Source organism: Aquarana catesbeiana, linkage group LG09, assembly GCF_042186555.1.
Source record: "Aquarana catesbeiana isolate 2022-GZ linkage group LG09, ASM4218655v1, whole genome shotgun sequence".
Classification (NCBI taxonomy): Eukaryota; Metazoa; Chordata; class Amphibia; order Anura; family Ranidae; genus Aquarana; species Aquarana catesbeiana.
In genome coordinates, this window is record NC_133332.1 from 121,396,287 (window position 1) to 121,419,173 (window position 22,887).

The window sequence follows — 22,887 nt, forward strand, 5'->3', positions numbered from 1 at the left end:
AAGGCCAAAATTTTTGAAAAAAAAAAAGTTTTTCTTTGTTTCGGTTATAAAATTTTGTTGGCACTGATGGGCACTGATGAGTTGGCACTGAGGAGGCACTGATATGTAGAATTTATGGGCACCGATAGGCAACACTGATATGCAGCACTGATGGGCACCAATAGGCGGCACTGATATGCAGCGCTGAAGGGCACTGATAGGTGGCACTGATGGGCACTGACAGGTGGCTGTGATGGGCACTGACAGGCGGCTGTGATGGGCACTGACAGGCGGCACTGATTGGCACTGATAGGCGGTACTGATGAGATTCTGACAAGTGTTACTGTAGGGCACTGATTGGCGATGTGATGGACACTGACTAGCACTGTGGCGGGCACTAATTGGCATATTATTGGGCACTGACAGGTGATCCTGAGGGGCACTGACTGGCAGCTGATAGACAACTTTTTGGCAACCGTGGTGGCACATCTGATGGGGCTGTGCTATTAATCAATGTGCTGAGGACCCTGAAACTGAGCTGCAGCACAGTGGCCAAGACCATACAGTGGTTTAACAGGACAGGTTCCACTTGAAACAGGCCTCGCCATGATCGGCCAAAGAAGTTGAGTGCACATGCTCAGCGTCATATCCAGAGGTTGTCTTTGGGAAATAGAGGTATGAGTGCTGCCAGCATTGCTGCAGAGGTTGAAGGCCCAGAGGGTCAGCCTGTCAGTGCTCAGACCATACGCCGCACACTGCATCAAATTGGTCTGCATGGCTGTCTTCCCAAAAGGAAGCCTCTTTTTAAGATGTTGCACAAGAAAGCCCGCAGTTTGCTGAAGACAAGCAGACCAAGGGCATGGATTACTGGAACCTCCTGTGGTCCGATGAGACCAAGATAAACTTATTTGGTTCAGATGGTTTCAAGCGTGTGTGGCGGCAACCAGGTGAGGCGTACAAAGACAAGTGTGTCTTGCCTACAGTCAAGCATGGTGGTGGGAGTGTCATGGTCTGAGGCTGCATGAGTGCTGCCAGCACTGGGGAGCTACAGTCCAATGAGGGAACCATGAATTGCAACATGTACTGTGACATACTGAAGCAGAGCATGATCCCCTCCCTTCAGAGACTGGACCACAGGACAGTATTCCAATATGATAACAACCCCAAACACACCTCCAAGATGACCACTGCCTTGCTAAAGAAGCTGAGGTTAAAGTTGGTGGACTGGCCAAGCATGTCTCCAGACCTAAACCCTATTGAGCATCTGTGGGGTATCCTCAAACAGAAGGTGGAGGAGTGCAATGTCTCTAACATCCATCAGCTCCGTGATGTCATCATGGAGGTGTGGATGAGGACTCCCGTGGCAACCTGTGAAGCTCTGGTGAACTCCATGCCCAACAGGATTATGGCAGTGCTGGAATATAATGGTGGCCACATAAAATATTGACACTTTGTGCCCAATTTGGACATTTTCACTTAGGGGTGTACTCACTTTTGTTGCCAGTGGTTAAGACATTAACGGCTGTGTTGTAAGTTATTTTGAGGGGACAGAAAATTTACACTGTACAAGCTGTACACTCACTACTTTACATTGTAGCAAAGTGTAATTTCTTCAGTGTTGTCACATGAAAAGATAGAATAAAATATTTACAAAAACGTGAGGGGTGTACTCACTTTTGTACACACACATACCCTATGTTTAATAATATTTTATCAAAGAATAATTGGTTAGAGAAAATTCTAGAAAATGTGAATTCATGGTTCATAGGATTTAAAGCGGAAGTAAACCCATCCATAAAACAGTTTCATTTCCGACACGTGCCGGAAATGTAACACTCCCATTGATTGTGCTCTCAACCAAAATGTCGAACCATACAATGGCTGGTGTCATAACTGATCACATGTGCAGCATCATGGCAGTTGTAGTTCAAACAGAGGCAAAGATGGCAGGTTCCTTGGCTGAAAACGATAGAGGGGGTTTACTTACACTTTAGGCCTCCTTATATATGCAATTTATACAGTTAATTTTTATCTCTTGAATTATTTTTCCCATTATGGGCGTGAGTGGGGCCTCATGTCTAGGTTTTGCCTAAGGCCTCACAAAGCCTAGAGCCGCCTCTGCCTCCACCATCACAGGAGTGAGCTCTTAAATGCTGAGCTCAGAGCTACTATATCAGGGGAGAGAAATAGTATGTGAGGGGGTTTGAATCAGAAAGCTTTCTCCTGTAATGGTGGAGGTGAGCAGTGATGACTAGGCTTCACTTAGAAACATCCTGGGAGTATTCCAGTCAGGCTTCATAAGGTATGTAAATGGCCTACACCTATAGCAAGGGTATTATTCATCTTTAGTCAGAACTGCACAGTTTGTTTTAATCTACAAACATCCCTTACCTGCATAGGCAGGTTTTTTGTAAAGGTAAACTATCTGTTTAAGTTCTATTGGCCACCATGAGGTGCAAGGTGGTGGATTGCCCTGCACTGCGCTGGAAAAAAGTACGGCTTGTCTTACTTTTTTCAGCACACACCACCCACACAATATCACAACATGGTGATGTAACTGCCCACATAGAAGACAAGGCTTTTTGCCTTGTGTTACGATGAAACAGCACTGGAATAGCTGCAGTCTCACCACACCTGGTATGAATAGGATCTAAAGGGTTATAGCATTACATAGGCTGGGATTGTGTGTTTTTAATGAAAGTACAATTCTCCTTTAATATTTAGACTTTCACAATTGCATCTTAAAAGTTATTCTCAACAAAACCACCATACCTGTTATGAGTGCTTGGGGTAACAATTAAATAACAGTTCTTAGCAAAAAAACGAAAGTGTTACATGTAGCTAATACACTTCTATACTTTTTAGTATACCGTGTTCATAGCCACAGATTAAAACTGCACATCCACTCTGTGATATATGTTGACAAATAACCTTGAAAATGGTCATAACTTATGAGCAAGTCCATTACAGAGGTGCCAGGAGCCATCATGTCAACAAGGGTGAGATCTATCCATTTGATGTGCTGTTTTTGGTAAATTGTGATAGGTTTATTAAACATTAAACTGAATACTCTTGCTAGCGGCTAATGAATCCATGTAACTTTGTAAGGATGTGTGGCAGGCAGGGCAGCAGTCATTTTTATTTATTTTGTAGTTTAATGATAGCACAATCTATAAGCAATCTCTTGTGACACTTCAATTAGAGTTTCATGGTATATTAACCTGTACTGTGTATAATGAGATTCAATGTATAGAAAAGGGTGCAGCCCACCAATGTCCACTCTGCCTTCTGAATAATATTGCTGGAGGAGATTTATAGAGGTTATTTATCTTTTATCTTCTTCACAGTAAATTAACCACTTCATTTCCGGGAGGTTTACCCCTCCCCCCCCCCCTCCTGACCAGGCCTTTTTTTGCGATACTGCACTGCTTTAATTTAACTGACAATTGCGTGGTTGTGCAATACTGTACCCAAATAAAATATGAGTCTTTGTTTCCCCTCAAATATAGCTTTCTTTTGGTGGTATTCAAGGTTTTTATTTTTTTGCGCTATAAACAAAGAGTGACTGACAATTTGAGAAAAAAAACAATATTTTTTACTTTCTGCTCTGAAACACATCCAATAAAACAAAATGTAAAAAATCAAATTTATCAATTTAGGCCAACATGTATTCTGTTACATATTTTTGGCAAAAAATCCCAATAAGCGTATATTGATTGGTTTGCGCAAAAGTTATAGCGCCTTCAAACTATGGGATATTTGTATTTTTTGATTTTTGATTTTTTACTAGTAATGGCAGCGATTTGCGATATTGCAGCGGACAAATTGGACACCTAACTGACACTTTTGACACTTTTTTGGTCACCAGTGACATTATTACAGTGATAAGTGCTTAAAATATGCACTGTCACTGTACTAATGATACTAGCAGGGAAGGGGTTAACATCAGGGGCAATCAAAGGATTAAATGTGTGCCTAGCTAATGTTTCAGTGTAGTGGGGAAGGTGCTTTTACTAGTGGAACGCATGGATTGGTATTTTTGCTTTACAGGAACACAGGATCCATGTCTTCTGCACTGACAGAATGGCAATCTGCCTTGTTTACATAAGCAGACTGCCATTCTGTCAGTGTACCAAATGATCAGCGGGTGCCAGCAGACATCGGATCCATGGGACCTGCTGATCAGTTCCCGCTGTGTAAAATCACAGCGGGAGGGAGCCGCCGGCTCCCAAAATCCGGAAATGCAAAATCACTTCCAAAATCACTATATGCTGCTTTCAGTTCTCCGCTACTTGTGACAGTCAACGCATGTGCACAACAAAGTCTGATTGGCTACTAATGTTGGACATCTCTCTGCCAGTCTGTAGTTCTGTTTGTACAGGGGTTACAGGAGGCTGATATCAAGACACATTTAAGCGCTTACACTAGTTGGACCTAAAAATACCTTTATTAATGTTATAGAATACATAACTGAATGAATTAATGTCTTTTATACCTGCCTGGAATTCAGCAGTAAAATATTTATTTTGGATTTTTGTAGAGGTCTGGTTTTAAACTGTTTAAAAACATGGAAACTGTTTCAAGCAAACAAAATGTTTAAGGTTGTAGCTTGAGGACCTGGGGTCACTCATCATAAAAAATTGCTGACTTCTCCTTCTGGAAATGTTCCCTCCCTGTTACGCTCATGTTTTGGCTTTAATGCTTTCTCAGCCACTGACCTGGAAGAAGTATAAAGATTAAAGTTTAGGGAGTAATGGAAAATCTGCTCTGCTGGTGATTAGACGTGGTGGAATCCATTACTAGCTCCAGCAAGTGAATATTCAATTTGCCCAAAGTATTAGTGAACTGCTTAAAAGGGGTCCAAAGGATCTTCAACTAAACCCACTAAATAAAATATTTACAAAAATGTGAGGGTGTACTCACTTTTGTGAGATACTGTATATATATATATATATATATATATATATATGAAAAATTAGACAGACATCTGATTGCTGTTTTTATATCAGTACATTATAATAAGTGAGAGTGGATATCCTGAATTGTTACACATGTTTACCTTTTTTCTTTATTTCTTTATACATTTACTTTATTTCTGTTTACATTGTTTTACTGATTTCCTTGTATTCCTGCCCTGTTGTAGTAAAGCAAATACGTTTAGTAACAGCAATGCACACTGGGGACTACCTTTATAAAAAAGAAAACCCTAGGCCTTAGACCGTACCATGTCCCTATGCAAAAAAAAAAAAAGAAAAAGAAAAGGCTGTCCACTCTATAACACAGGGGGAGGGAAGGCAGCAACAAAAAGATAAATTATAGAATCCTTTAGAAACAGGTTCCCAGTCCTTCCTCAAATTTTATTTTTGGGAATGAAAAAAAAAAAGTTCTAGGCCTAAATACAATCTGTGCGAAAATAACAAAGGCTGCCTGTCCTTCCACAATGCAAGGCAAAGGGCAGGGAACAGCAAATAGATCAGCATAGAATCCTGTGGCCTTGAGAACAGTGGGCCACAACTTTCTACCCACTGCTTAAAGGGAGTGACACCTATTTTTAGGATACAGTTTGGGCACTTATGCCAGGTGTTGTGATATCCATTCAAGTCTGAGCACTCCAACACCAGAACCTTTGGCCCAATGATCGCCAACATACTGGCCAGTGGAAGGGGATTGGAGAGCCTAACGGACCTTTAGTTCCCGGCACCATCCCCTAGTTAGGACTCCCCTGGGTTTAGTGATTAGGGGCAGAGACATTTGGTCCTACAGTTATTTATAGAGTTATACGATGTTGGCATCTGTTACTGTACAACCCTAATTCTGTACAAACCTGCCATTCGACATTTGGCCTGCAGTGGGGGTGTCAAGCGCATCTCCGGACTCATCTATGAGGAAACCAGTGGAGTGCTCGAATTCTTCCTGGAGAATGTCATCCGCGATGCCATCACCTACACCGAGCACGCCAAGAGGAAGACTGTCACCGCCATGGATGTTGTTTATGCTCTCAAATGCCAGGGCCGCACTCTCTACGGATTCGGAGGATAAACCCTCATAGCCACCAACCCACTTCATCCACACAAAGTACAAAATACAGTTCTTGCCTCCACACTGCCAAGCAGACCTATTTTACCACTCTCATTAACACCTTCTCATCCAGTCCCTGTCAACTCTTCTCTACCTTCAACTCTCTACTTTGTCCTCCACTGCCTCCTCCCACTAACTCACTCACTGCCCAGGAGATTGCTAATCACTTCAAAAATAAGATTAATACAATTCGTGATGAAATCTCCACTCTACAGGTATCTCCCTCAGTTGACACCCCATGTCAACAGGTACAACTGACAATCCCCTTATTCAAACCTGCTACTATAGACAAATTCGCTAAACTCCTTTTCAATGCCCACCTAACCACTTATCCCCTGGACCCTATTCCCTCTCAAATACTACGGTCACCCTCTGACTCTATCCTACACTCTCTAACCCACATCTTCAGTCTCTCCCTCTCTTCTGACACCTTCCCCAATGCTTTAAAACATGCACTGGTCACTCCCATACTTAAAAAGCCGCCCTTGGACCCTACCAATCTTAAGAATCTACACCCTATCTCCTTGCTCCCCTTTTCCTCTCCTTGAACGCCTGGTCTACAACCAACTGAGTGACCACCTCTTAAAGAATAACCTTCTTGATCCCCTTCAGTCTGGATTTCATCCTCAACATTCCACAGAAACTGCTCTTCTAAAACTCACAAATGACTTACTAACTGCAAAAACCAAAGGATATTATTCTGTACTCCTACTTCTAGACCTTTTCGGCTGTCTTTGATACGGTTGACCACCCCCTCCTCCTTAAAAAACTTTACTCCCTCGGTCTCCGTGGTTGCGCTCTTCGGTGGCTCTCATCCTACCTATCCCAATGTACCTTCAGTGTCACTTACAATTCTACTGCTCCTCTTCCCTTCTTTGTTGGGGTCCCCCAAGGTTCTGTTCTTGGACCTCTCTTATTTTCAATCTACACCTCTTCCCTGGGTTAGCTGATTGCCTCACATGGCTTTCAATATCATTTCTGCGCTACTGACACCCAAATCTATCTCTCCACCCCTCAACTCACTCCATCAGTCTCCTCACGCATCACTTACTTACTAACAGACATATCTGTCTGGATGTCACAGCACTTCCTCAAACTCAACTTGTCCAAAACCAAGCTCATAATATTTCCTCCCCTAGGTGCCTCTTCCCCCGACTTCTCTGTCAAGATCAATGGCACAACCATCCACCCATCCTCACATGCCAGGGTGCTAGGTGTTATCCTGGACTCTGAACTCTCTTTTCGGCCCCACATCCAATCCCTTTCCAAAGTTTGCCACCTCAACCTCCGCAATACCTCCAAACTACTTCCCTTCCTAACCAATGAAATCACAAAGCTCCTGATTCACTCCCTGGTTATCTCTCGCCTTGACTACTGCAACTTCCTCCTCATTGGCTTACCTTTTAATAGACTATCCCCTCTTCAGTCCATCATGAATACTGCTGCCAGACTCATCCACCTTACAAACCGCTCAGCGTCTGCTACCCCTCTCTGCCAATCCCTCCATTGGCTGCCACTCACCCAACAAATTACATTTAAAATACTAACAATAAGTTACAAAGCCATCCACAACTCTGCCCCCAGCTACATCACTAGCTTAGTCTCAACATACCAACCTAATCAACCTCTTTGTTTCTCCCATGAGCTCCTGCTCTCTAGCTCCCACATAACTTTCTCCCATATTTGCCTCCAGGACTTATCCGAGCCTCTCCCATCCTCTGCAATACCCTACCCCAATCTGTCAGACTATCTCCAAATCTATCTATTTTTAGGTGATCCCTAAAAACTTTTCTCTTTGGAGAAGCCTACCCTGCCTTTACCTAACAACTGTTCTTTTATTTTCTTCATCAGCTGATCCCCCACAGTTATTACCCTTGTATCACTTGACCCTCTAAGACTGTAAGCTCTAACGAGCAGGGCCCTCTGATTCCTTCTGTATGGAATTGTATTGTAATTGTACTGTCTGCCCTACTGTTGTAAAGCGCTGCGCAAACTGTCAATGCTATATAAATCCTGTATAATAATAAATAATTTGAAAAAAAAATTGATGCTGTGTAAAATCCACATAAAAACCTATATTTTATTCACAATAGAAAATAAAAAACATATCAAATGTTTAAACAGAGAAAATGTACAATTTTAAGAAAAATTAAATGAATGGCAGCAACACGTCTTAAAAGAGTTGAGACAGGGCCATGTTTACCAAGGTGTAGCATTCCCTCTTCTTTTAATGACACTCTGCAAAAGTATGGGAACTGAGGCAACCAGTTGCTGGAGTTTTGGGAGAGGAATGTTGCCCCTTTCTTGCCTGATAAAAGATTCTAACTGCTCAACAGTCCTGGGTCTTCTTTGTCATATTTTTCATTTCAAGAGGCACTAAATATTTTCAATTGGTGACAGGTCCAGGCTGCAGGCAGGCCATTTAAGCCCCTTTTATCTTCTACTACGAAGCTATGCTGTTGTCAAAGATGCAGTATGCGGTTTAGTATTGTCCTGCTGAAATATGCAAGGCCTTTCCTGAAACAGACATCCTCTGGATGGGAGAATATGCTGCTCTAAAATCAGGATATATCTTTCAGCACTGATGGTGCCTTTCCAGATGTGCAAGCTGCCTATTCCATATGAACTTATGCACCCCCATACCATCAGAGATGCAGGCTCTTGAACTGAGTGCTGATAACAGAAGGTCCATCTCTTCTTTAGTCAGGGGATGTGGGGCCCATGCTTGCCATAAAGAATATCACATTTTGATTTGTCTGACCACAGTACAGTTTTCTACTTTGCAACAGAACATTTTAAATGAACTTTGACCCAGAGAAGACAGCTGCATTTCTTATTTGCATAATAGAGCTTTACCTTGCGTTTTTGATGGCACAGCAAATTATGTTCACAGACGATGATTTTTTGGAAGTATTCTTGAGGCCATGCAGTGATGTAATTCACAGAATCATGCCTGTTTTTAATGCATTACCCAAGGTTCATGGGCATTCAATATTGCAGTTCGGCCTTGTCCCTTGCGCACAGAGATTTCTCCAGATTCTGAGAATCTTTTGATGATATTATGTACTGTAGATGATAATATATTTAATTCTTTGCAATTTTACATTGAGGAACAATATTCTGAAATTGTTCAACAATTTTTAGATGCAGAACCTCTGCCCAACTTCTGAGACACTCTGACTCTCTAAGATACTCCTTTTATACCCAATCATGTTACTGACCTGTTGCCAATTAACCTAATTAGTTGCAAAATGTTTTTCCAGCTCTTCCTTGTTAGTACCACTTCCTTTGCCAGCTTTTTGTTGCCCTGTCCCAACATTTTTGAGACGTGTTACTGCCATCAATTTCCAAATTACCTTTTTTTCCCATAAAGTGGTACATTTTTTCAGTTTAAACATTTGATATGTTTTCTATTTTCTATTGTGAATAAAATATGGATTTATGAGATTTGCAAATCATTGCAATCTGTTTTTATGTAGATTCTACACAGCGTCTCAACTTTTTTGGAATTGAGGTTGTAAACTTGTTTACTGTTATTGTCACTATGTTTAGTCATTTTCTGTGTGTAATGCACAAAATAAATATTCTCTCTTCAGTTTTAGTGTGCTAGAGGGTGTGGCATTGCCAGGAAGGTTGTTGACATCTGCAATCAGGGTACCCTAACATCAATAGCTCCTTCAGGGGTAAGCATTACACTAGTAACCAGTATTGCCTGCAGTTTCTCTGCAGCTGATTTTGTCCTTCATTATGATTTACCATTCTGTGTTCTGTACTATGTGTTTTTATGGGAGTAGTCATCTTGGTGAAGGTCGGGCTTTGCTTCCTCTCTGAGCAAGCAAGAAGAACAGTGGGAAGTACAGTAGGAACATAAAAAAACATCTCACTTTAAACCTAGTGTAACTAGCAGCCAAATGCAGCAGTGCCTTAGATCTTACACTGCCAAGCTATGAGACTCAAGGCACCAGGAAGTGCCCTTCTACTTTCCAGTAGGAACTCAAGACTAAAGGTGATTTTTTTTAGAGTACTTCTTAGGCAAAATAAACATGTGTAGATTTTTCCAATAACATAGCAAGTGTTAATTTTTTTTGTTTAGGTCAATTTCAAGTACATTTATGTTATAATAAAGGCTAAGTTCACTTTCAATACTAATCAATTGATTTTATTGTCCCTACTCCTACTGAAATATTGAAAACCTTAGTAGGATGGCGTCCTGTCATAACACATGGCCTGCCACATGACAGTCTTCTGTTAATATTCTCTTCTGCTTGTGAGGAAGCGGTATTCCTTCAGGGTTGACCAGAAGTGACTTCCTCCCAAGCAGAATGTCAGGAGACAACAGACCAAAGTGTGCTAGACTTGTCATTACTGACGTGACAGGTACTCCACTCTACTGACTTTTTTGACAGGCGCCAAGTTATTTTCCTTAAGTCTATTGTTAGTAAAAATAATGCAGTTATGTTTTGTACAGGATATTTCTTGCTCAGACATTTGAACTCTGTTCTTTTGGGAGCTTATTTTCAATTTCTCTTAGATTACATTTGATGTCTTGCAAATGTCTTTTTTTTTTGCAGTACATAAAAGATTTTTTTAATGGCTGAATATGACAGTAAGAATTTATCTTTCATGTCTTTGCTGCAACAATCAACAACATTTCAGGTCATTTTCACATTTTCTTTGTTTATAAATTGCAGTGTCTTCAGTAGAATATAAAACTTGCAAAACCTCAAATCTCCCTTGACCTGTAAAGTTGATGCATACGCTACACAGCATGGTTACATTACGGTAGACATCTATTATTATGTTATTGTCATATTGCAGTACTCTCCTGACAGCATTCTATTCTCTCAAAAGCACCGACATGACTGGCCAAGAAAGAATTTTCAGTGCTTTAAATGCAAAGATTTTTTTGCACATACCTAATAATTCACTCTGGTGACTATAATGGACCCAAACTATGGAGATCCTTACATAGCTTAGCAGGCAGAGCCTTCTATAAAGGTTCCACTTTTTGCACTGTCACGCTTTCTTACTCAGTTACCATTTGTGCTGTGTCCTCTTTTCTAGGTCTTTTTACAGCTGAAAATGGAGAAGCACTCACATAGACAAAGTAGAATTAAGCTTTAATGAAGAAACATTAAACTTTAAAGAACGATAAATACAACTCATGCTGTCTAATTTCTCTTTCTAGGATCAGTCTCTTGGAATGTTTCTTGGTTCTGTATTACAAAATCTGCTCATACAGGTAAGCACAGACAGCAACCTCTATAGGCACCATTTAGCCCAAGTGGGAACCCAAACTTTGAAAAATGCTTATGAATTACAAGCTATCTACATTGTGGTCATGTCACACAGGTTATTTTGTCACTGGAGAGTTGGCAGCATTCAACCTATGGTTTCACTCTTTTACAAGTTTCTCATACCACTTACATGGCGATGCTCCATGGTGAGTGTCTCTTACCACTCTTAAAGTGTCTCTCTCTAATAAGTGTCTCTTACCACCACTCCAATGGTATCACTACTTCGCAAATGCCTCTTACCACTCCTATGAAGTTGCTGTATGGTAAGTGTCTCTTGCCATTCCCATCGCGTCGCACCTTAGTGAGTGTCTATTACTACTACTATAGTGTTGCTCCTTGGTAAGTGTCTCTTACCACTCCTATGGAGTCGCTTCTTGGTAAGCGTGTCTTGTCAGTGTCATGGTGTCCCTCCTTAGTAAGTGTCTTTTACCATTTGTATGGTGTCTCTTCTTGAAAAGTGCCTTTTACCACTCTTATTGTCTCATTCCTTGATAAGTGCCCCTTACCGCTCCATTTTGCTTCTTGATACACAGGGTATACAGAATTTGGGAATTTTTGCATTCTATAGGCTTGAGACCTGATCCAGCATGTGCCAGATGTGGCAACTCAGGTACTCCTATACATTTATTGTGGAGGTGCCCTAAACTCCAGAGATATTGGGGGAGATAGTTGGCACACTTAATAGGATTTTTGATCTATTTAAAAAAATAAAGACCAGGGCATAGAGGTGACAAACCTCTGGACTTTAATGGTGTTAGGTAAAGAGAAAAGAGCTCATCAAGTTATAATAAAATTACATTTTTTATTAATGAAAGAATAAAACATGAGAAGGAAAATTACATCCGTATCAAAATATACATGGAATTGATGAAGCATGTATAGCAAGAGAGAGGAGAAACACGGCGGAGGAAGCTGCTGGAGGAGCGGATCCCGGAGCTGCTGCCCACACCCTGTCGCTTGCACGGTGGGTGGACCGTGCTGGAGGACTCCACAGCCCGCCACCTAGATCGGGTAAGTGCCGGACTGCCCAGGCTTGATGGGTGGTAGTGCCTTGCCACCACCCTCCCCGGGGGGCGGGTGTTAGTGCCGCGCCACCAGTCGCCCGGGGGGGTGGGGGGTGGTAGTGACGCTCCGCCGGTTGCCAGCTGCCGGGGGGGTGGTTGTTTGCCGCCCCCCCCCCCAAAAAAAACCCATCAGCTGCCAATGGTAGAGTGTATGTCCCCACTAGCACAGTAGGTAAATTCGTAAAATAAATGATAAACATCTCTGATATCTGTAACAAAAAAAAATTATGAACATCTCTTTCTGTATAAGCTGTTCTATGGGTGGGATTATATATATATATATATATATATATATATATATATATATATATATATATATATATAGTGTGTTTGAGGTCTATGTGATGTGTTTATTGTGCTGTTCGTGTTTTCGTGTTTTGTGATGTGAAAAAGCTAATTAAATAAAATCTGATTAAACTATGTCTTACTACTCCTATGCAGGGTCGGTGCTACCATTAGGCAAACTAAGCAGCCGTCTAGGGCGCACTGCTGCCTAGTGCACCTGGCTGCTGGTGTTCCTACTCTCTTCTCTCTGCAGCAAGCAACTAAGTCTCAGCATCAGCAGGCAGCCGCCGCTCCGTTCACACATAGTGTCAGAGGCGCAGCGGTGGTGGAGGACTGAGTCTGTGTCCCGACTCTCGAATGAATGGAAGCAAGCAAATATTTATTGATGAGCACTGGTAGGCTGCATTTGATGGGCGCTGATGAGGCTGCATTGATGGGCGCTGGTGAGGCTGCATTTGATGGGCATTGGTGAGGCTGCATTTGATGGGCGCTTCATTTAAAAGGGCAGGGCAAAGGGGGTGGAGTCAGGGGTGGAGCCAAGGGGGCGGCAAAATGAGGTTTCGCCTAGCAGTGGTGCTGCTATGAGGGTTCAGGAGGTGCAGCCCACACCTTGGTGACACCTGCCAGAGGGTGACACCTGGCTCAGACTGGCACCGGCGCCGCATCGGCTCCCTCCTTCCCTTCTGGGATCTTCTCTGCTGTATGCGATGTGTGGGGAGAGTGGGGGAGGAGAGAGTGAGGCAGAGACAGGCTGGGTGCCCGGGGTCCGACTGTCCCCACACACACCTCCACACGGCGTGGCAGCAATCAGATCTCTGTGCCCGCTGGCTGCACTCACTGCTGCTTCCTCCTCGGCTCTGACGTGTACACAGGCCGGGAGGAAGAGCCGAGGATGAAGAGAAACACTATCCACACTACAGCACCTGCCCCGAGGTATGCAATAGGAGTATTGCAGAGGAGGGGGACATAGTGGTTGGGGGGGGGCATTGGCAGGTAACAATTATGCTGCCAGGAGAAATTTTACAGGGGTTAGAGATTAGGTGCTAGGGGGTGCTCTTTGTTTTGGGTTAGAGAAGACTTGTACTAGAAATAGAAGGAGGGGGGCAGATTTGAAGAGCAATTCCTCTCCCCTCCCAAAGCACCCCCTAGCACATATCCTTTAACCCCCAGCCCAAATCATAAATCCCATCCCGGCTCCATCCACCCCCCCAATCTCATCCCGGCTCCATCCACCCCCGATCCCATCCAGCTCCACCCACCCCTGATCCCCTACCTGCTCATCCATCCCCCCGTATCCCATGCCCGCTCCATCCACCCCCCTGATCCCATCCCGATTCCATCGATTCCCCCGATCCCATCCCGGCTCTATCCATTTCACCCGATCCCATCCCAGCTCCACCCAGCCCCCGATCCCATACACGCTCCAGCCACCCCCCCGATCCTGATCCCATCCCGGCTCCATCCATCCCTCTGATCCCATCCCAGCTCTGTTCATTATGGTAGGTTAAGGGGGGAGAGCTGCACCGACGCACTAGCCTGCTTAGTGCCGGGGGATGTGGGGGGACACCATGTATTACTGCACCAGGTGACACCAACCCTAGTGACCCCACTGTCGTCTAGGGTGTCAAAAATCTTTGCAACAGCCCTGCTCCTATGGTGTCACTCCTTGATAACTGAAAAGACACCAGTGGCAGAATCAATAGTGTGACATTGGGGGTTATTTACGAAAGGCAAATTCACTTTGCACTACAAGTGCACTTGAAAGTGCAGTCGCTCTAAATCTAAGGGGTAGATCTTAAATGAGTGGAAGCTCTGCTGATTTTATCATCCAATCATGTACAAGCTAAAATGCTGTTTTTTTATTTTCCTCGCATGTCCCCCTCAGATCTACAGCGACTTTACTTCCAAGTGCACTTTCAGTTCAAAGTGGATTTTCCTTTAGTATATAACCCCCATAGTCTTTATGAGAATCGGCCATTTTATGTGGATGTGCTCTTGGCTATGTAACATGCATACTGTAGCTAAATGAACATGTTCTAGTAAAATGTTTTGCAAAACAGCCTGAGCAGAACAAAATCCAGGCAGGGCTTGGGCTGCATCCTAAAAATGACTTCTAAACAAGCCCTTGAAGGGAATCTAATATAAGGGAATGTTGTATATATTAGCATTAGAAGACAACAGTAAACACTATAGTGAACATACACTATATTACCAAAAGTATTGAGACGCCTGCCTTTACACGCACATAAACTTTAATGGCATCCCAGTCTTAGTCTGTAGGGTTCAATATTGAGTTAGCCCACCCTTTGCAGCTGTACCAGCTTCAACTCTTCTGGAAAGGCATTATGGCTTCTCAGAGCATAAAAGTCATCTGTCTTTATCACTGTGGTACAATTGAAAATTATGGATAGTGACACACATACAAACACAAATGCCTATGGGCACAAATGTTAAAGAGAGTCATTCTAATTATACCATTGTCTTTTGTTGTAATGATGCAGTTATCTTTTATTCTAATGGTGCAGATGTGCTTTTGTATCATTAGATATACAATATAAAAGAAAGCTTGGTAATTATTTTCATTGCACATACACCAGTGCTTGGATAGTCCTGAGCGCACATTGTGGTAAGCCAGAGATAAACTATATTACCAAAAGTATTGGGACACCTACCTTTACACTGACATGAAATTTAATGGCATCCCAATCTTAGTCCGTAGGGTTCAATATTGACTTGGCTCATCCTTTGCAGCTATAACAGCTTCAACTCTTCTGGAAAGGCTGTCCACAAGGTTTAGGAGTGTGTCTATGGGAATGTTTGACCATTCTTCCAGAAGCGCATTTGTGAGGTATTTATGTGGATGAGACGGCCTGGCTCGCAGTTTCCACTCTAATTCATCCCAAAAGTATTCTGTCGGGTTGGGGTCAGGACTCTGTGCAGGCCAGTCAAGTATCTCCACCCCAAACTTGCTCATCCATGTCTTTATGGACCTTGCTTTGTGCACAGGTTCAAATCATTTGGTGGAGGGGGGATTATGGTGTGGGGTTGTTTTTCAGGGGTTGGGCTTGGACCCTTAGTTCCAGTGAAGGGAACTCTTAAGGTGTCATCATACCAAAACATTTTAGGACAATTTTATGCTCCCAACTTTGAGGGGACAGTTTGGGGATGACCCCTTCCTATTCCAACATGACTGCGCATAAGTGCACAAAGCAGGGTCAATAAAGATATGGATGAGCGAGTTTGGGTTGGAGGAAGTTAACTAGCCTGCACAGAGTCCTGACCTCAACCCAATAGAGCACCTTTGGGATGAATTAGAGCGGAGACTGCAAGCCAGGCCTTCTCGTCCAACATCAGTTCCTGACCTCACAAATGTGCTTCTGGAAGAATGGTCAAACATTCCCTTAGACACACTCCTAATTTTACTCATCGATTTTCCTTTGTATTCTTGATGTTTGACTTTTTATGTTCTTTCATTCAAATTTGTATGCATGCCATTTTTGTGTAAATGTATGGCATTGCAGTATGTATGCACATTTGAATTTTACAAGACAATCCTAAAGTCCAGAAGCCAACAGACAGTATACAGTGCTATTTATCATTGCTCATAGATTGCAAATTAAGGCTGTCTTCACACCTATTCTACTCTGTGTGATATGTAGCTGTGCAATAGGGCTGGTGGTCCTGCATTGTAAGACATGATAACATAAAAAAGAAACTAGGTTTTCATGGTCACCAGCAAAGTTCTGGATGGATAAAAGGTAAGGGTTGGAGGTTACAGTATTTGGAATTGAAAGTGCTTACACAGCAACAACGACAGGGTGGCATTTGTCCAATCAAATTAAAACAGTTGTGATCCAAAGTCTATATATATAAAGTGTTTAAACACTTTACATAGAGTTTTATTGGTAAAGAATATTATATGAACAAAGTTTGAAGGAGCCATTGTTCTGTTCACTGCAGCATCCAGTGAGAAGTTAAAGCTAAACTCAAGCACTAAAATAGAATATATTTCAACAGAATTTAGATGTGGCGGCTGCATTAGTGTTGTTTTTTTTTTTTGATGTAATCTTTATTTATAACAACAAACATGACAAATTATGAGGATGCACGCAATGAACTTTGTCCTCAACATACTGTAAGGCAGGAATCAGTTACACAGATCAATACAAACAGTAGTAGGTCGTGAACATCTTTCCAATGCTATGATGACCTTTCCCAAAAAGGGGGATAGACTACCTAGCTGGTATAAAAGCTACCTAGGCTTGTGGTGGTGTGGTTAGGCGAGTATGTGTTGCCTCATGGGATGGGTGACCTATCTAGGTTTCTGAGTCTAATAAAATGCCCACTCCTGCATGTCCTTGGTGGAGAGGGGGGGTTCGAGGAGCCTCCATCTGACCCTCTCCGGCTAGCATCTAGCCCACGGACAAGCAAGAGAAAGGTGTTGCACCATTATGGACCCCGTCTCCATTACAGTAAGGAGAGGGAGCGTCAACCATTATAAAAAGTGGACCTAGTCATAGGAAAGTGCCTAATTTCCACTAGGTAGCCTGGTCTAGGTAAATATGTGTGAATCCATAACATAACAGAGAAACCAGAAAAGTAAAGAAGACAGGGAAAATAAGAGAAATAGGGAAGGGAAGGGAAGGGAAGGGAAGGGAAGAAGGAGTCCTCTCCTCCTGGCACGCACCCACGTTCCTGCTGAGAACTGATGTGTAATTTCTCACAACCGTTGGTCCGCTTTTCAAAGAAGATTAAGGTGTATTTAGAGTGGCGGTCCTGTCAGTTCCGGGATCTTGATCTTAAAAGGTTGAGCTGTGCTGACTGTTACGTCCCCTGAGGGCGGCCTCAGCAAGTTCCAGTAAGGCGATATCTAGGCTGGAGGGGATAAACCCCATGTCGGAGGTGTGTTTTAACCAAGGGACCCAAGTAGTGTAAAGTTGCTACCCATTCTTCTGCTTCCCTAATCTCCTTCATCTTCCTGGTCCATTCCTCTCGACTAGGCACATGGGTCTGCTTCCAATAGATGGGGAGCAGGTGTTTAGCAGCATTCAAGAGGTGTGGCAATGTGCTCTTCCTATACTGGCTAGCAGGCATAGGAGGGATATGGATGAGGAAGTGCAAAGGAGAAAGAGGGATGTCAATACCCAGTATGTCCTGTTTTAATTTTTTTAATGAAGTAATGTAACGTGGAGGCCACAGCCTCTCCAGCTGCGGTCGGATATGGAGGGGTAAATTCGGAAGAGTACAGCCAGCACCCTGTACCATTGTGTCAGTATCCTGTAATTGGTTTCTTGCGTTCTGGATTCAATGGAGCTAGAATGTGTTAACTGGTGCAGGTGAGCCAGCTGCGCCTTGGTGAACTCCTTCCCCAGGTCCTGTTCCCATTCCCTGATGTAAACCGGCTTAGTTTTTGAGTTTTTGAGGTGGCTGATCCCAATAGTTGGTATTATTCGGAGATCATTTCAAGTTGAGAGGTGGCTCTAATGGGTTGACCTTGCGTAGCAAAAAAGTGACTGAGTTGTTTATATCACCAGAAATCCATTGGGAAGCTTCCATGGAGAGCCCTAAGGGTCTCAAGAGTGGGGAGTCTACCGTTCTCCAGGAAATTGCCGCAGCAAGCATTAGAATCATCCGTCCACTTCTTAAAGAATGCTATTTGTTCTCCTGGGAGAAACAAGCAAAATCCCCCAAGTGGGGCCAGCTGGGACAGGGGGTGGGGCAGAGAGTATATATCGTTGACTTCTATCCCATACCTTAAGAGCCTGGGTTGTTAAGGGAGAGGTAGCGTCTGACAATCCCCTGTGTTCCCTAGCCAGCCACGGAGCATAAGCTAGGTCTCTACCTGCCAGGCATTTTTCCAGGGGTACCCAGAGCCTGGATCGGGTGTGAAAATGCCAGTTCAATATCCGCTGGAGAACGATAGCCCTGTAGTATCTCCGGGCGTCTGGTATACCTAAGCCTTCGGCCCTCTTTGGGCGTTTCAGCACTCTCATAGCTATGAGGAGTCTCTTTGCATTCCACACAAATTCTGAGAACATACTGGTGATCGAGGAGAAGAAGGTGCTAGGCAGAGGCACCTGTGCCATCTGCAAATAGAAGAGCACTCGTGGGAGAATATTCATTTTAATGATATTCACCCGCCCGAGCCAGGTAAAAGCGGTTTTAGTCCAGTGTTTAAGGTCATTTCTGACCGCTGCTAGTAGAGCGGGATAGTTACTATGGTATAGAGTCTCATAGCGATCGGTTATTTGGATACCCAGGTACTTTATGGAGGACTTAGCCCATGTAAAGGGAAACACTGCCCGTAGGCTATCTGTAAGTGAAAGGGAAATCACTATCGGTAAAATTTCTGACTTTGAGTAATTAATTTTAAAATTGGAGACAGCCCCAAACTGGTGAAGTTCTTTCATGAGGTTTGGCAGAGAGATCAGAGGTTCCGTTAAGTGGAACAGAACATCGTCTGCATAGGCCAATAATTTGTGCTCCATGTTTCCAACTGTCAGCCCTTTAATGTCCGGGTTAGCCCGTATTTTGCACAGCAACTGTTCTAAAGTGAGGGCAAACAGGAGGGGCGAGAGGGGGCACCCCTGTCTCGTGTCATTCCTGATTGGGAATCTGAGGGAGAGGAGGTCATTCACCTGGGAACTGGGGGTGGAATAGAAGGCCATGATCCATGTCAGCATGTAAGGGCCTAGTCCCACGGTCTCCAGGACCACCTTCAGGAAGGACCAGTCCACCTGATCAAAGGCCTTCTCCGCGTCTGTTGAGAGGACGAGGTATGGGCCCTGTGCTGAACTGGTGCATGCCCAATGGACGAGGTGGATAGCCCTGAGCGAATTGTCGCTTGCCTCCCGGTCTGCGACAAAGCCTGTTTGATCGGGGTGTACAATGTGGGGAATAAGGTGTTTCAGGCAGTTAGCTAATATTTTTGCTAGGATTTTAACGTCCACATTCAATAGTAATATTGGACGGTAATTCTAACCTAAAGTGGGATCCTTGCCTTCCTTTGAGAGCACTGTAATGTGGGCTAACAAGGCTTCGGAAGGGATCGGGTTTCCTTTGGCTATTGAATTAAAGTAACTACACATAGCGCCAATCAATAGGGCGAGGAATGTGCTATAGTATGCCTCCGTGTATCCATCAGGGCCTAGGCTCTTCCCATTGGGCAATGATTTTATTGTCGCTTCAATTTCAGTGGGCAGGACAGGGGACTCCAATGCCTCCCTTTGTTCCTCTGACAAGGAAGGGAGCCCAGAGGCTGTCAGATAATCCTGAATTTCTGATCGTTTAGAGGCCATAGTCGCAGATGACATACCTGCATCTAATGAATAGAGTTCCGCATAATAGTCACGGAACAGAGAGGCAATCTTAGAGGAATGAGAGACCGCCCCACCAGAAATGGATTGGAGTTTGTGGACGTGAGTTTGAGCCTGACGTTTCCGAAGGGCTCTATCGAGCATCCTACTGCACTTGTGACCATGCTCATAGTATTTATGAGAAAGGTACCGAAGCTGCCTGCAGACTGTGTAGTCCAACAGGCGTGAGAAAAGCTCTCTCAGCTCCAACAACCTCTTTAGAGCCTCTGGATCCCCGTGACACTTAGACCCCTTTCACATTGGAGGCGTTTTTCAGGCTAAAAATTGTGCTTGCATAGCTTCTGAAAAAAGCCTCAGCTGCAAACCCAGTGTGAAAGCCCGAGTGCTTTCACACTGGGGCACCACTCCTTCATCGCTCCTGCCCATTGAAAACAATGGGGCAGCTCCGCCATACCGCTGGCAAAGCACCGCTGCAGCAGTGCTTTGCAGGCGGATTTAACCCCTTTTCGGCCGCTAGCGGGGTGGTTTTAACCGAATAGCGCCGCTAAAACGACGGTAAAGTGGTGCTAAAAATAGCGCCACTTTACCGCTGACACCCGGGGTGGCTCAGTGTGATAGGGGTCTTATGGCGAAGTTGAAGGGCTTCCAGGACTCTCTGAAAGTCGGTCTGTCGTGCCCTCTTACACCTGGCCCCCTGTGAAATCAGCTTGCCCCGTATCACTGCCTTGTGTCCCTCCCAGATCATCCCTTCACCCACATCATCGGTAGTATTTTCTTTAAAATAGTGTGTTAGGGTATCAGAGTCCCCCGCCACCACTGCAGTATCATCTAAGAGGTTCTCATTTAGTCGCCATGACCATGTGGGTGCCTTGCGGCAGGGTAAATGTGGCTGTTACTGGCGTATGGTCCGAGGTGGTAATATTCTCTATGGATGCTGCCTGTAGTAACTCGAGGGTAAATTGGTCCACGAAGAGGAGATCTATATGGGTGTATACATCATGAACTTTAGAATAACAGCTGAAATCCCTAGCCGAAGCAAATAGTACCCGCCAGCTATCGAACAGGAAGTAGGATTGGAGGGTTTTTCGAAATTGCTTGAGGAAATCGTACGGGTGGGTCGAGCGATTATGGGATGTGTCAAATAAGGGGTCCGGGCTAATGTTGAAGTCTCCCTCTAAGATCAGATGGCCCTCTCTAAATTCAGACAGTCGTTCCAAAGTGGTATCTAGAAAGGCAAGCTGGTTAGAGTTAGGGGCATATACGTTTGCAAAGGTGTATAGTGTCCTGGCTATTTTCCCTTTTAGGAAAACAAACCTGCCCAAGGGGTCTGAAAAATGTTCTGTAGGTTGAAAGGGGCATGATTTGTGGATAGCTATGGCCGTACCCTTTGCCTTAGAAACCGTAGAGGCGCTTAGGAACCACTGGTTGCATAAGTGGGTGGGTAGTTTAGGTGTGGACTGGGAGGTAAAATGTGTCTCCTGCAAAAATAGTACCTGAGCCCCTAGCCTTTTCAGTTCCAACCACAGCTTGCTTCGTTTGCGTGGAAAGCAAATACCCTGACATTGTAAGATACAGGGCCGTCTTTACTATTGATTGGGCCCTGGGCAAAAAAAATTCTTGGGCCCCCCATGCAAATTGTCTCTCCGCCCCAACATTCGAAAAAACAAAACAAACACATAAACGTATGTATTGCATTGTATTCTACTTGTACTGTCTGCCCTCATGTTGTAAAGCGCTGCACAAACTGTTGGCGCTATATAAATCCTGTATAATAATAATAATGATGGGGGGAAGAGATAGAGAAGTCCAGGATGATGGGTGGGGGGGAGATATGGGAGTCCAGGATGATTGGGGGGGGAGAGGGGGGAGTTCAAGATAATGGGGGAAGGGGGGAGATAGGAGTCCAGGATGACACACGGGGATTGGGGGGTGTACTTTGAGGTGTTTGTATCATACAGGGCACAGAAAAAAATCAGAACAAGGGGCAGTACTTGCATATCCTCCTCCCTCCCGCAAAGTAACTATCTATTGGTCACCTCTGCACATCACTTTGCTTACCTCTGCTTCCTCATCCACAGCTCACTTCTGTATTCCCTGTCTATCTCTGTCCCCCCCCCATACACAGCTCACCTCTGTACCCCTCTATCCACAGCTCACCTCTGTACCCCCTGTCTACCTCTCCCCCCCCCCATCCACAGCTCACTTCTGTATCCCCCATCCACCTCTGTACCCCCCCCCCCCATGTCCACCTCTATATCTTTCCATCCACCTTTGTACCCCACATCCACCTCTGTGTTCAGCTCTGTACCCCCATCCACGTTCACTTCTTTATCTTTCCGTCCACCTCTGTACCCCCCCCCCATGTCCACCTTTGTACCCCCTATCCACCTCTGTAGTACCCCCCATCCATGTTCACCTCTGTACCCCCCCACCGCCTCTGTTCACCTCCGTACCCCCATGTCCATCTCTGTACCCCCCATGTCCATCTCTGTACCCCCCATGTCCATCTCTGTACCCCCCATGTCCACCTCTGTACCTCCCCCATGTCCACCTCTGTACCTACCATGTCTTCTCACTTCTGTACCCCCCATGTCCACCTCTGTACCCCCCATGTCCATCTCTGTACCCCCCATGTCCACCTCTGTACCCCCCATGTCCACCTCTGTACCCCCCATGTCCACCTCTGTACCCCCCATGTCCATCTCTGTACCCCTTCCACCTCTGTACCCCCCATGTCCACCTCTGTACCCCCCATGTCCACCTCTGTACCCCCCATGTCCATCCCTGTACCCCCCATGTCCACCTCTGTACCCCCCATGTCCATCTCTGTACCCCCCATGTCCACCTCTGTACCCCCCATGTCCATCT

At 44.5% G+C, this 22,887-nt stretch overlaps 1 protein-coding gene across 1 annotated transcript; it reads left to right on the plus strand.

The window, feature by feature from the left end:
• The first annotated feature begins 2,917 nt into the window (after nucleotides 1-2,917).
• Nucleotides 2,918-6,022, plus strand: LOC141108984 (histone H4-like). The gene is made up of 2 exons (XM_073600942.1): nucleotides 2,918-3,010; nucleotides 5,743-6,022. The coding sequence occupies exons 1-2, from the start codon at nucleotides 2,918-2,920 to the stop codon at nucleotides 6,016-6,018; spliced, it is 369 nt and encodes a 122-aa protein (XP_073457043.1). The 3' UTR covers nucleotides 6,019-6,022.
• The last annotated feature ends 16,865 nt before the right edge of the window (nucleotides 6,023-22,887 follow it).